The following is a 13,413-nucleotide window of genomic DNA, read 5'->3' on the forward strand; positions in this document are numbered from 1 at the left end:
TGAAATGTATATTAGCGAAGATGTGTAACCCTCTTAGAGTTTTCCCCACATGGAAATTATTGACAACTATCGTCCAAGTTGTTTTTGCGATACTTTATTGATACAGATCTAACGGTTACCAGCAACGTCATACTGTATGTACGTGTGCGTTTACTTTAGTGGACATAAAGAGTTCTAATCTAATCTAATTTAACAAGCGTCAATTTGACATGGGTTTATGCATTGCCATTATGAAAGGACAGGCTTACACAATGTAAGTGAGTGAATCCCAGCATCGTCGCCCGTTTTGTAACGGAATCCTAAATCTGCAACAGAGAACTGTCAAACTGTCCATCACATTCCGGGGGGATACAATGTACGAGTATATATGATATAAGAAACAATTGTAAGGTCGCTTAAAACATGACATAGGACGCTTCAACAGTTCAATGTGCCGGCTTATTCTGTCTATTACGTAATGAATTTACAACGTTGTGCTAAAGGTTTCAGCAAACATGTCGTGATTCTGCGTAAACCGAAACAATAACATAAAATTATACTTATCAAGGTTAAAACATAGCTGTCTGGTTAAACGCGGAACCTTAAAACTTAAGAAAGAAAGTGATTCCGAGTTCTGTCGTGAAACGATCATTGTTATTCATTTAATATACATGTAATATAATATACAGTTGAAATTGACACCCCTCGAAAACCATTGTCAACCTCCGATTCGCGTCGGTTGACAACGGTTTTCTCGGGGTGTCAATTTCAACTGTTACCCTCCCAAACAGGCACTATTTATACATGTATAATGTTTATGATTCAATTTACTACACTATGAGATAATACAAAACATGACGAAACTGAACAGAATCATTAACGGATTAACGAAGAATGTGATGGAATGATTTCGTTTAAAAAGATGCAGAACGCTATCTTTTCCTATTATATTAATTGAAAATAAAGTTAGGCGTTGGTTAACATGAACTGAGTTAAAAACCCTACGAGTCCTTCTTCTCTGAAACCTTGTTTCCATGCATTTAAGGTCTCTCCTGTATTGAAGGTTAAGATATATGTAGTTCAACTCCTTTCAAGCTAAGTAATGGAGTGGGTCTCAGCAGTCAGCAGTATCCTGATGTAGCTACAATATACATATATATATATATATATATATATATATATATATATATATATATATATATATATATATATATATATATATATATATATATATATATATATATATATATATACGATACAGGAAATATGTAGGATCATTTACTGTTTGATGTAAAGATAACCGCACTATCACCAATTCCGGAATGTGAAATTGCCATAAAAATTGATTTTTTATTTCTACATATTAACCTTGAATAATGCTACACAATATTTTTATTAATTGTAGTGACAGAACGAATTGTATAAAATATTGATCCTACGATGTACAGTAACATCGAGGTACATGTATATGTATATCCTTTAAACAAAGATAGTTCAAGGACATTGTGTGCGTGTATGGCACACTTCCCGCGTATCATGCATTTCCTTAACTACGAAAATAAAATAAAAGGTTATAAAGCAAAAAACAAAAAAACAAAAACAAAAAACAAAAGCAAAAAACAAAAAACAAAAACAAAAAAAACCAAACACACAAAACAAAAACACAAGCGCTTTTTTGTCACAATGCAATTTTGTCGGGGCGACAACGCAAAATGCCAGCTATTAGTACGTATAATCAATGATGGCACATATATGTAAATCCAACACAGTTATACAAATTTGAATATTCAACAGGAAATGAAATATATATGATTACTACAAATTTTAAGCCTTGTCCGAATGACAATATTGCATCATCGGATTTTGAAAATTTTAATGTTTTGATAACATAACCTTCTTATTTTACAAATAAAATTATAATCCAAAAGTAATGGGTTAAATTTTCATGAACAATGATCTATATAATTTTTGTCTTTTTGTATTATACTAGTAAATAAATAAATTCAATGATTTTAACATAACAAAAAAGAAATACATTTTATACTCAGAACGTGCCTCGGTATAGTTACGCGAACTGGGGTCCCATTCTTGAAAAGAAAGCCTTCAAAATGCATGTAATGCAATTTCATACGGCAAAGTTCTCTAGAAAAAAAAAAAATAAAAAGTATAATGGAAGTCCTTTTTTGTGCTGATTATATATCTTTTATGTTTTACAGTATTTAATGATTCAAGAATCCGACTTTTAAGATTTATAACGAAATTGTAGACGAGCTCAAGACTTTATAACGCTTGGTTTAAACTTCCTGAATCGAGCATGATCGTATTACTTTATATAATTGGAATCTTTAAATAAAAAATCGAATCAACAGGGTTCGCCATACTCCGTGACACTGAGCTTATCGAGATTTTTAATTTCAAAGTAATCTTCTGTCTTTCAGAACTGACCGTTATTGACGCCGGTGTTTGATCTTGACGGCAAAATGATAGGAAGTGGTTATATACGGCTCCGACTAATGCACGAAAAAATGCCAACAAAAGTTTTTTGAAAGACAATTCAAAATTATCAAAGATCCCGTTGATTGCATTTTGATTTAGATGTGATCTTTTAACAGTCTTTTTTTTCTTCGCTACAGAACAGTTTGACATATTTACCATCAGGGATAAATCTCAAAATTCAATAACCGGTCTTGTTTAAAGCTTTGTAAAATGACTTCGACATTCATTAAGGAGTCATTACAAAAGGGAAAAAAGGAGATTTCTTTTTTACCCCAAGAAATCAGTTTCTTTTGATTTTAACTCTACAGTTATAACTGTGATTTATGGAGAATTAAGATTTGAAGCATTCAAAGAAAAAATAAAAACAATTTAGCCCCCCATCCCCCCCCACTCCCCTTCTGAAAATCAATTCATTCAATTTTAATTCCAAAATTATTGCTGTTAAGATTTAATGAAAAATGATGAACAGTCTCCGAGGATCGATTTTAGCTAGTGTCATCGCGGGCGGTCATTATGCAAATACCTCGCCAGACTCTCATATTGGCAAACCAATGCCTGATCCCTGCCAATTCCAGACGCACGTGGCACTGACACAACGACCACTCCCCACGAACCTGCAAAGTACAGTTACACAATAAACATTTCTCTCTCCTCAAAAATTGACACTAACAGACCAGTTCAATAGGAATTATAACAACCCTCGCTTTAAACAAAATTTTATTACCCCAAGGTAAAAAAAAAAAAAAAAAAGATATCGTGTTCAATTATTCATCAACAATCTAGATGAGGGGAAAATCTCTTAAAGAAAATCTTTACAGATTGGAACAACCTCTTTAATAGCGCGCATAGATAATTAACAAATCTCCTTTTTTATCAACTAATCAATAGAGATACTTGTTTTTTTTTCCTCTCTTGATTTTGATCTCCGTGTATATGGTTATTTAGAAGGATTAAATTAAAACTTACCATGGAAGAAGAGGAACTGAATCGAACACGCGCACAATGTTAAACTTTTCTCTTGTTGATAGAACTTGTTAACTCATTATGGTCATCAAGCGAACACGTGCTAATTCTATAATGGCTGTGACATAAAATCATACATTACTAGTATAACGTCCGGTGAAATATTGGACTCACTTATGTGTATAACCGATAATATACAAGTACATGTAGAAACAGCCAGCTTAATCTAAGAATCCAATTTGATCCACAAAACATAATTTTTTTGAAGTTTGAAAAACAAAAAACTGGATAAGTGGCCGCCGTGTTTTTATTTAAGGTTTTAAGTTATACAACATCCGAAGCATGTCCGGGAAGAAATCAATGAACATTTGGCGCATAAAGTCGGCAACGCTATAGAAATATCGCGCGCCATATCGCAAGATGATATAGTGAAAAAGATACGCAAAATGCAAGTGCTTTATTAATTTGCCAGTCAAAGAGCGAAAGGCGAGAGTGAGAAATTTTTTTTTTTTTGGTACAGTAATGTTTTGTCCCCGAATCAATAAGTTAATCAAGGGGGCCCTTAAGGCGACGACCGCGGTCTATAAAACTAATGCACCACCTCTTAGGCTTAAGGCATCTTACGACCATATATTCATATATATGCACCTTAAAGAAGACCGGGGTTGAAAAGAACTCAATTTATTACGAGATAATCATCCGCGGCCGATCAGCTTTTTATCCACGGCGAGGTTTCCATGCAGGGTGCGGGTCTCTGGCTGTGTACCTATATAAATGCATATATATATATATACCTTTTTACATTTTTATTTTTTAAGCGTTTCGCGGGACAAAGACATTGAACCATTGGTTCTCAACGGGTGCTTTTATAAAACTGTGTTCATGTTAGCCCACAAAAGGGGATCTTCATCTATTTACCTTTTAAGGTATAAATATATAATTCCGTCCGTCTTGATTTTTATTTTCAAAACGACCCGGCTTATTTTTTTCTTTCTTTTCGGATCCGAACATGAAGAGTTTTTGATTTAATGAGGATGAAATTCATCGAAGAAGAAATCGTTTAAGGTGGCTCAGGATCTATTGATCGCGACGTTTAGACATAGATTACCGCGGAGTTACAAGGTTGTCACCGACGAGGAGTCAGCGAAACGGTCCTACATCAGATCTGACACAGCGGCGGATGAACTCGGAGGTATACCCAACTCTACTCCGCACCCCTCAATGCCTCCCCCCTTACCCTCCTCACAGCGGGACCATACCTCGTATATATAGATATACTCGTCCATGCAGTGATTCGGAGCGAAATGTGAAAAACATGGAGCGCATAGATATCATGGTATATCAATGAAAGTCAAAACTTTTTTTTTTCAGAGGACGGTGATGTTAAAAAATAAACCTCGATGTGCGATTTTCAAATAGTGCTGGATTTATACAAAAGAAAAAATACATCTGAAATCTGATTTTTCTATTAATAATAAGAAGGAAGAATCATTACGTTGGTTTAACAGGATCGTTATATGATTAGAGACTGTTCTACGAGAATCTGATTCCGATTTTTTTTTTGCCTTTTTCCTGGGAGAGGAAAATGAAATAAAGAATTTATCCCACCAATAAGTGCTATAATCCCAAATTGAATGGATAAACTGTGAGAAGATTTGAAATAAGTCGATTATTCCTCCCCTGTGTCATTTTTTTCTCTGTGTGATTTTTTTGTGGAAAGTGTCATACTTATTATTTTCTCTTCCGTGCAAAACCGCCAACCGATTCTTCCTTCTTCGTGCGTGTGGAATCTATGATATAGTGTTTGATTTTGGAATTTAAAACAAATTATGTATGTGGAATTTAAGCTTCTCTCTGTAATCTGGATGCTTGCATCGGTTCGGGGTGACATCGCGGAAAACCCCCAAGTGATAAAAATAGCCACCATCATCCCGAGGGATAAGAGTCGGTTGTTCTCAATTGAGCGGGTACGCCCGGCCCTAGAGATCGCCAATGATAAAGTCCGGAGTATGGGGCTCCTACCCCACCATAACATCACCGTCAATTTCGCGGACTCCAAGTGCAGCATTGAGATAGGTACGTATGTAAAAGTTGGGCTTAAAAATTGTGTGTGTGTGGGGGGGGGGGGGGGGGGTCTGCATGCGTGAATCTCGTCAAGGTGAAAAACCTGCGGAAAGGTGGGTTTATTTTCGGTATAACCAGCAGAGAAAGGTAAATGTTTGAGAAGATATGGGTATATATAATGTGTAAGGATAGAATTTAAGGATTGAATGAGGGAACTCAGGTAAATATAAAATACATTATAAAAATTGAGACAAGAGGTTCATCGTAGATTTATATAAACACTTTGAGTGGATGATTTTATAATACTGTGTGACTATAAAGGCTTGCAAACGAACACATGCACATGAAATGATGGGTGATGAAATCCTATTCACTTCTCCCCAAAAATTGAAAACAGATTTGCCAGAATAAGGAAGGCAAATACCGGAGAACTTATTACACAATGGTCCAATAAATGACATAATTTGCATCTATATATACAGAAAAAATCCTGAATTTTTTCCAACATTATCTTGATTTAAGTCATCCCATCCCTATTATGTTCAGTGAGTTAATTTTAGCTTGAAATTAAAGCTCGTTTAATAGCTCGTTCAGCGAGATGAAAGCGATGAAGAGATTTAAATCTGATTTAGATGCGCAATGGACTGCAAGACTGCATGGTATGGCTAGAATGGTTGACATTAACTAAGTCTCACGGATATTGCTGGACGACTTATGCATGTAATTCACCTGATTTTCAATCATGCGCGACTCCAGGATTATTTTTCATGGAGGAGGGGGTTTCGAGGAATAATTCTATTTGCGGGGGGGGGGGGGGGGGGGGGGGTGTGTTTGGAGTGTGGAGGGTTTCCGATGCCTATTTTTGCTATTTTGGTAACTTTCCTACGTGAATTAAATAGAATTGTATTTCCTACGGGGGGGGGGGGGGGGGGGGGGGGGGGACTCCCGTCACATTCCGACTTAATCTAGATCCGTGCAGGTCAACGATTTCATTGTAGCTATACTGAAAGCGTGATGCAAACACTCTATGAATTAAACTCTAGCCCCTCCGTATCATGGTACTGCTTTTCTGATGCCCCAACGTACCGAAAAAAATTAATTTGCCCATCATAATTGATGAGATTCATAAATAATAAAGAGACTCCACTATTCAACCTTTTACTTGTATGCACAGAGAAACTCACTTAATTGACTGAATTGGAAAAATAGCTCAAAGAAGTTAAGGAGCTGTTACGGGAGTCGCTTGAAACGCCTCATTCTCCTTATTTTAATCAACCACTAATTCGACCCACGTGCCTGCACGCGCATGTGCATGCAAAAATGTATAATTGCAACACAATTGTAATGTACGCCGTGGGCAACTTGCTTTTTTTTAAATTAGAGAGTCTGTAGGAAGGTATGCAATATCATGTCAAAGCGAACTAATTTTTGAAGACTAATTCACTAATTCTGCTGCAAAACAGAATTTTCAGCATTAAAATGTTAATAAGCTTATATAAGTGACCCCCAACCATCATTTTTCCTTCCATATCATTTCTTGGACCCCCCCATCTGTTTCAAATGAATGTTTATGTCTGTGAATTCAAGCGTTTAAGCGACCATGTATACGATCTATCTTATAAATCACGGGCAACATCTTTGCAACAACAAACATTTCAATCTCCTTCTCTTACGGTTCATCTTCCCACGTTCAAACGACAAGAAAAACACCATGTCACCCCATACACCCAGGATAATAAAACTGAGGAACGACTTTTCAATGGAAAACGAGGCCATTGACTGGTTAAGATATCCTCCCCCAACCATAAAATACACATGTAGTAAGATTAAGTCACCGCCTGAAATAGCCTGACCGACTATGTAAAGCTCAAAACTAGATATTTTTCATATTTTTATAACAAAAATCAGAATCTTCTTTGCAGGAAAACTTATTCCCCCTTTAGAATTTTTTTATGTTCTAAACAATAATTACTCATCTTTTCTAGAGACGAAAGAAATCTCTATTTATCGTTTCATAATTTTTCTTTTTATTAAAAATCAAAACAGTTACCTTGCAGCAACAAGAAATAACCAATAAATCGTGTTAAAAATATTCAATTCTTCACATTTTCTTAAGGCTATCTAAAAAAAGAGAAGAAATTAACATATTTGAATAAAGAAAATGCTATATATATACTGTAGTACACGTATTCTCTTCTGGCAAAATTCCCTTCAGTGACACAGTTCGTAAAAGTATCACCAACCTTTATCAATATTGGTTATTTTTGTTTGCACATTCCAAATCTGATTTTTTTTTTTGCCATCTGTCTCAGGATTCGATTATGGACGCCCCCCCCCCCCAACTCTATCGTACCCTACCATAGGTATGAAAAGAATTATTGGAAAGCAGCCCCTCTCATTTTTTCTCGAACATTCCTTCCCCTACCCCAGGTATAAGTGCATTTATATTTGGACAAGATTTTTTAGTTATCAGCGATGAATTAATAGCGATGACCTTGACCTTTGATTATTATAAAGATTTCCTCAAACACCCCCTCCCCCGTCTACATCATTCTGTGCATAGCCCCCTTACGAGATCCTGTTTTACCCGAGGTAGCTTTATATAAATTGATTTCTCTCGGCCGTTCTTTTTTTTTGATAGAACAAATGTAACTACTTAACTCGTTGCCTCTTGATTAACCCCGGGACAAGACTTGCCTATTGAGGTTTTGTAATCGATAAGAAGAAAGTCGGATTACTTTTAGAGTAAAACAATTTTCAAACATCTTAAAAATCTAGAGATTGGATTTTTAATTACTAATAATTAGTGATAATTTAGTTTTTGACTAATACACGTATCATTTTTATTCGATCCAAAAATTCCTTTGTTTTGTTTTGGATTTTTTTTAAAACCACAATGCAAGAGAAGAAATCTATTCGACCCACCCCCTTCTACCAAAGTAAAAAAAAAATCAGAAACAAAAATAGACAAAAAGCAAAATAATCTGAAAACTATAACGAAGACACAACCCGTAAACACAACACCCCTCACCCCCCCCCCCCTCCAAAAAAAAAAACCTCACGGTATCGATCAGGAATTGTTTTAGAAATCGAATTCGCGCGATAAAATATTCCTCCGCATAATTGGATTACACGGTGAGACGATTTACCGCCGTCCGGGTACAACGAGTCAACATGGATCGCACGATAGTTCCTGCATTGTTGAGCGCGTTTTGACAAGCTCATCTAAAACTCATTATTTTCTCGTCCATCTGACCACAGTTGAAGTGGAACCCACAAGATATTATTACCCTCCGTATCAAAAAGCCTTGACGGCGAACGAACGGTTAAAAACAGTAAACCCCATCATGATATTAATTAGAATCTAAGGAAGTATATTCCCTACACATTTCTCCTTATCATAGGTTAAATAGTAAAAAATGTCTTTATAAAGGAGTTATTTATAAATGGAGATTTTATGATCCCAGTCTTTGCTAAGCCGATGTAAAAACTACGAGATTTACTCGCGGTAGGCTATCATAACCATTATAGATATCACGGTATCGGGTCCACTAACCGTAAACAAAAATAAAAAAAAAACCCATCTAAATTAAAAATTATTTCAACATGACTGTACACACCATTAGGTTTTCAGGTTTCTCTTTTTAGCATTAACGAGCTGGTGGATTAATATTTGTGATTCGCATCGAAGGCAAAATCCGAGAAATATCAATGTGCTTAATTCAAGAAACAGAAGCTAAGATCAAATACAGTGAAAGAGAGGTTCGCAGATAGTGATCGGTATATTTGCAATAATGATTAATGAACTCATACCTCTCATAAGAAACGATTCTCGCAACAACAACAAAAAAACTCTCGACATGTGTTTCTTTAATTTCTCTTGATGTAATGTAATGATAGAAAAGAAAAATATAACTAATTTTTTGCGATATTTTATTCCCATGTTACGTATTTAATAGAACTATATGAGTATCTGTATAGTTTTGTCCATTTCGACACCTTATGAATTCGAATTTTTTTTTACTGCATGTTTAGTTTACAGAGTTCAAAAATATAGTTCAGTTCTGTCATGAACTAATGGCAGCGCATGTACTACTTCAACTGCTATTAAACCATAGGTGGACTTTAATTTTGTGACACACTTTACTTAATGATAAAATTATAGGCGAAAACAATTTCTAACCTGTTAAACAGTCAATTAGTCGGAAAGATGGTAACCGGTTGCGAAATCACTAAACGGTAGTCGTAAATAATCAAAATGCTTTATTCATTTTTAAAGACAGTTCTTAACACTTGAATTTTGTGATTTAATCTCATTTTTTTCAAAATTATATAATACCTATACTTAATCTATACTTTTTTTGAATATACAACAGATCAGTCCATTCTAAGTCTATTTTTGGAAAAATCTTATTTCATGAAAATCTCCAATGCCAGTTTTTAAAAATTACCGATTCCATTTTTGGAAAGAATCCAATTTCATGTTTGAAAATCTCCAATTCAATTTTTGGAAATCTCTGATTCAATTTTTGAAATTTTTAATTCAATTTTTGAGGACCAAAAGCATTCATTTTTCCAGGTATGAAGGAAGCCATACAGTTTTACGTGGACCGCGAAGTTCACCTGTTTCTGGGCCCCTGCTGTGATTACGCTGCGGCGCCTATCGGGCGTCAGATCAAGTACTGGGACCTTCCCATGATCACGCCCGGCGCCATGGCCCGAGACTTCGCCGAGATGAAGGCCTCCATGTTCCGCCTCATGACTCGCGTGGGACCGAGCGTAAACTCTCTGGTACTCGTGCTTATGGCTGTGCTGTACGAGTACCAGTGGTCCAAAATGAAAGTTATCTATAATCCCATCGGACAGAATTACGTCACTATTAGGTACTGTCATATTGTGGCGGACGGATTGCATTATGGGATACCAGGTAAACCGCAATACGCTAAATTCGAAAAGGAAGAAGAAATTCTGACTCGAATGGAGACCGAAATTGGGAGAGAAAATGGAGGTGAGTTTTTAAGTGTATGACTTGTCGTCAAAGTGTTGTATGAATCATAATTTGATGAAAAAGTGTTGAATGTAGCAGACGTTCAATACACTTTAATTATGACGTCATAGTGTGATCAGCTTTAAAATTGATGTAATTTGCTTATGTGTTTATATTCTGATCAAAATACGATGCAAACATTCATGATTTTTGCAGATTACTAGGGTTTTTTTTCATGAAAAGGCTGTTCCTTGGTAAAGTATTCGATTTTGACCTCGCTTAGTTAGCAAGATTTTCCCCAAATGCAAATAAAAAACCGATTTCTCGCTTAACACAAAACATAAAAAAACCTGCGCTCCAAGAAGATCGTAAACCAAGCAGGAATCTGCGGAGCTAATTGAGTTCTGATCGTCGAACGACATGGTGACTATTTTTAACTAATTGGACAGCTCAGAAAGAACAACAAAAAGACTAAGCTAAAGCTAATTACTGTTCGCTGTCACTGATACCTCGAGCTGTTATAAATGGTTGCAGGGATTTCGCTTCGGTAAAGCTATCACGCCCTCCCCCTGCACGTTTCATGATGTTGTGCTCGTAGAAACACGTAACCGAGAAGATTTGAGAAGATCCAAACTCGGCTAATCGACTCCAGAAATCGTATAATCAAAGAAACACTGTTGCACAAGTCAACCAGTAAATGCAAAACAAAACCTTTTGTTGGTAACAACCATTTCGTGGACATATAAGGTTAACGTACCAATATTGGGTTCCTGTGATGTGTAGATCTTTTATATGTGCTGTTTGGACTCGGTTTACAAATTTGAAAGGACCATAAAAATACATATATTTGAAACTGTATTTCTGATCTCTCCCAAGTGATTCCAAGAGGGCAAAGATTGAATCTTCTTCCTGATATTTTGCATGTTTGAATCACCGTGTGCTTAACACTTTACATACATTATGAGCACCAGTTTAGTGAAGAGTCATGGGATATCTCCTTTTATTTTAGAACCATTTTAACAAGAGCTTGGACTTTGGGTAGTTGTGTCAAACAGCAATGTGGCGTAGGCCTGTCTATTTCATTGCTGGCCACTTAGCTATTGCTCTTTGAAATCAACAAGATTTGCCTGGCTTTTGGGGCAAGACTACGCAAACGGTGCATATGTTACATTAAAAGTTTAAAATTTATCAATTTAAACTTAACTATAACTGTTATAGTTAAGTTTAAATTGATAGATTTTAAACTTTAAAAGTTTAAAATTTATCAATTTAAACTTAACTATAACTGTTATAGTTAAGTTTAAATTGATAGATTTTAAACTTTTAATGTAACACATATTTCACTTGTCATTTTTAACTTGTTTTGACGCAAGAAATAGACAGCTACGTTCAACCGAAAGTCCAAGGTCTTGTTATAATGGTTCTAATATTTTCATTAATAAAACATTACATAATTTTCGACAGATATACCTTCAGTTTGGCCAATTGTCGAAAGGGAAGGTTTTTAACCAGAGTTACAGTCAGAAAATCATGATTAATAACACTGGGTGTTTATAAAGTGTTTCATTCAATTTGGATACTTCTGTTGCTTTCCTCAGCGTATAGTTGTATATAAAAGCAAAATTATCATCATATAAAACTTAAAAGAAACAAAGCACGCCTAATTGCGTGCGCAAACAGCCTTGTGGATTTATTTATCACAAGACAAAATACTGATTAACACAAAACAGTTAACCGTCATTTGCTTTTAACGACGAGTTTTCAGCATAATTGATACCGATTTACAATTAACCAACAAAGAATTGAAAAAAAAATAATAACAAGAGCGTTACTTAATTTGTTTTTATTCCTTTCAAGGTAATGCAATTAGCATAAAGGATGCCATTATTGACGCCATAATCTGGTATTTTGTAAAAGCTAAATTGCTGCAATTTTATTTTTGCTTTCCCAAAACCAATTGGTTTGCATAATTCAATGTCTTGCTTCAAGCCATCGCATTTTGTGGCGTCGTAATGTCCGATTTCAGGACAAGTTTTTGACATTCAAAGTCACTGACTTGAACTTTTAATCAAAGACAGTCATTTTGTTTCGCTTCCGGTTATAGTGATGATGACTTCCGGTTTTTGCCTCCGTCACTTTTTGGAGGACTGTTATTCAGTGGTAATGGTTCTGAGGCAGATTGTCTCTCTGTGTGTGTCTCTCTCTCTCACCGATTTTTGTTCATAATAGTCTAGTAATGTAAGATAGATGGCTAAAAGATGTTTTAAAAACGGATTGCAGTAATAAAACAACATTTTGCCCTCTGTAATGGCTTCCGATCTTATCTCGGTAATGGATTTGAATGTATAATTACATTTAAGATAATTACGGTAGAAGGTATTCTATCATTGAAATTGAACTCCTGGTCGTCTGCAAATTTGCATAAGTATCATGTTATATGTCAGGATCAAGACTTTTTTACATGGTACATGAAAAAAAAAATTGTTCAACATTTAGGTCAACTCTTTTAAACTAAAATTATATTAATTTTAATATCAAGTTAGTTCTGACGGCATGGCGTTTAAGAAGAGAAAATTCGAACCAGCTGTACATGATGCTTTGAAAGTTTTTTTTGGCGAATCGGTCCATCAATTCCACGTAAACTTGCACATAGCTTCCAATTTTACGTTCCCACGAGAACCATTAAAAGGTATATTTCAAGAAACCATGCATGAAAAAAAATAAATAAAACATGATTCTTCTGCTTGCAAATTATTCTCAGGGGGAGCTCAGAAAAGGTGAGACTACAATTAACATAAAACGCGAAGGTGCAGTCTGACGTCACTATGTCAAAAAGGGGGGGGGGAACCCTGCATTGAACAATCAATCAAAATCTATCAATTATTCAATAACGATGTTACGTTATATGAGATGCAGTTGATGAT

At 35.4% G+C, this 13,413-nt stretch overlaps 1 protein-coding gene across 1 annotated transcript in view; it reads left to right on the top strand.

The window, feature by feature from the left end:
- Window positions 1–4,565: 4,565 nt before the first annotated feature.
- LOC128173825 (atrial natriuretic peptide receptor 1-like) overlaps window positions 4,566–13,413 on the top strand; it is a 166,306-nt gene continuing 157,458 nt past the window's right edge. Inside the window, exons 1-2 of the mRNA XM_052839502.1 lie at window positions 4,566–5,514; window positions 10,082–10,510. Of these exons, the coding sequence (XP_052695462.1) occupies window positions 5,268–5,514; window positions 10,082–10,510 (676 nt within the window). The 5' untranslated portion in view covers window positions 4,566–5,267. The remainder of the gene's footprint in view (window positions 5,515–10,081; window positions 10,511–13,413) is intronic.

This window comes from Crassostrea angulata, chromosome 2, assembly GCF_025612915.1.
Source record: "Crassostrea angulata isolate pt1a10 chromosome 2, ASM2561291v2, whole genome shotgun sequence".
In the NCBI taxonomy this organism is placed as follows: Eukaryota; Metazoa; Mollusca; class Bivalvia; order Ostreida; family Ostreidae; genus Magallana; species Magallana angulata.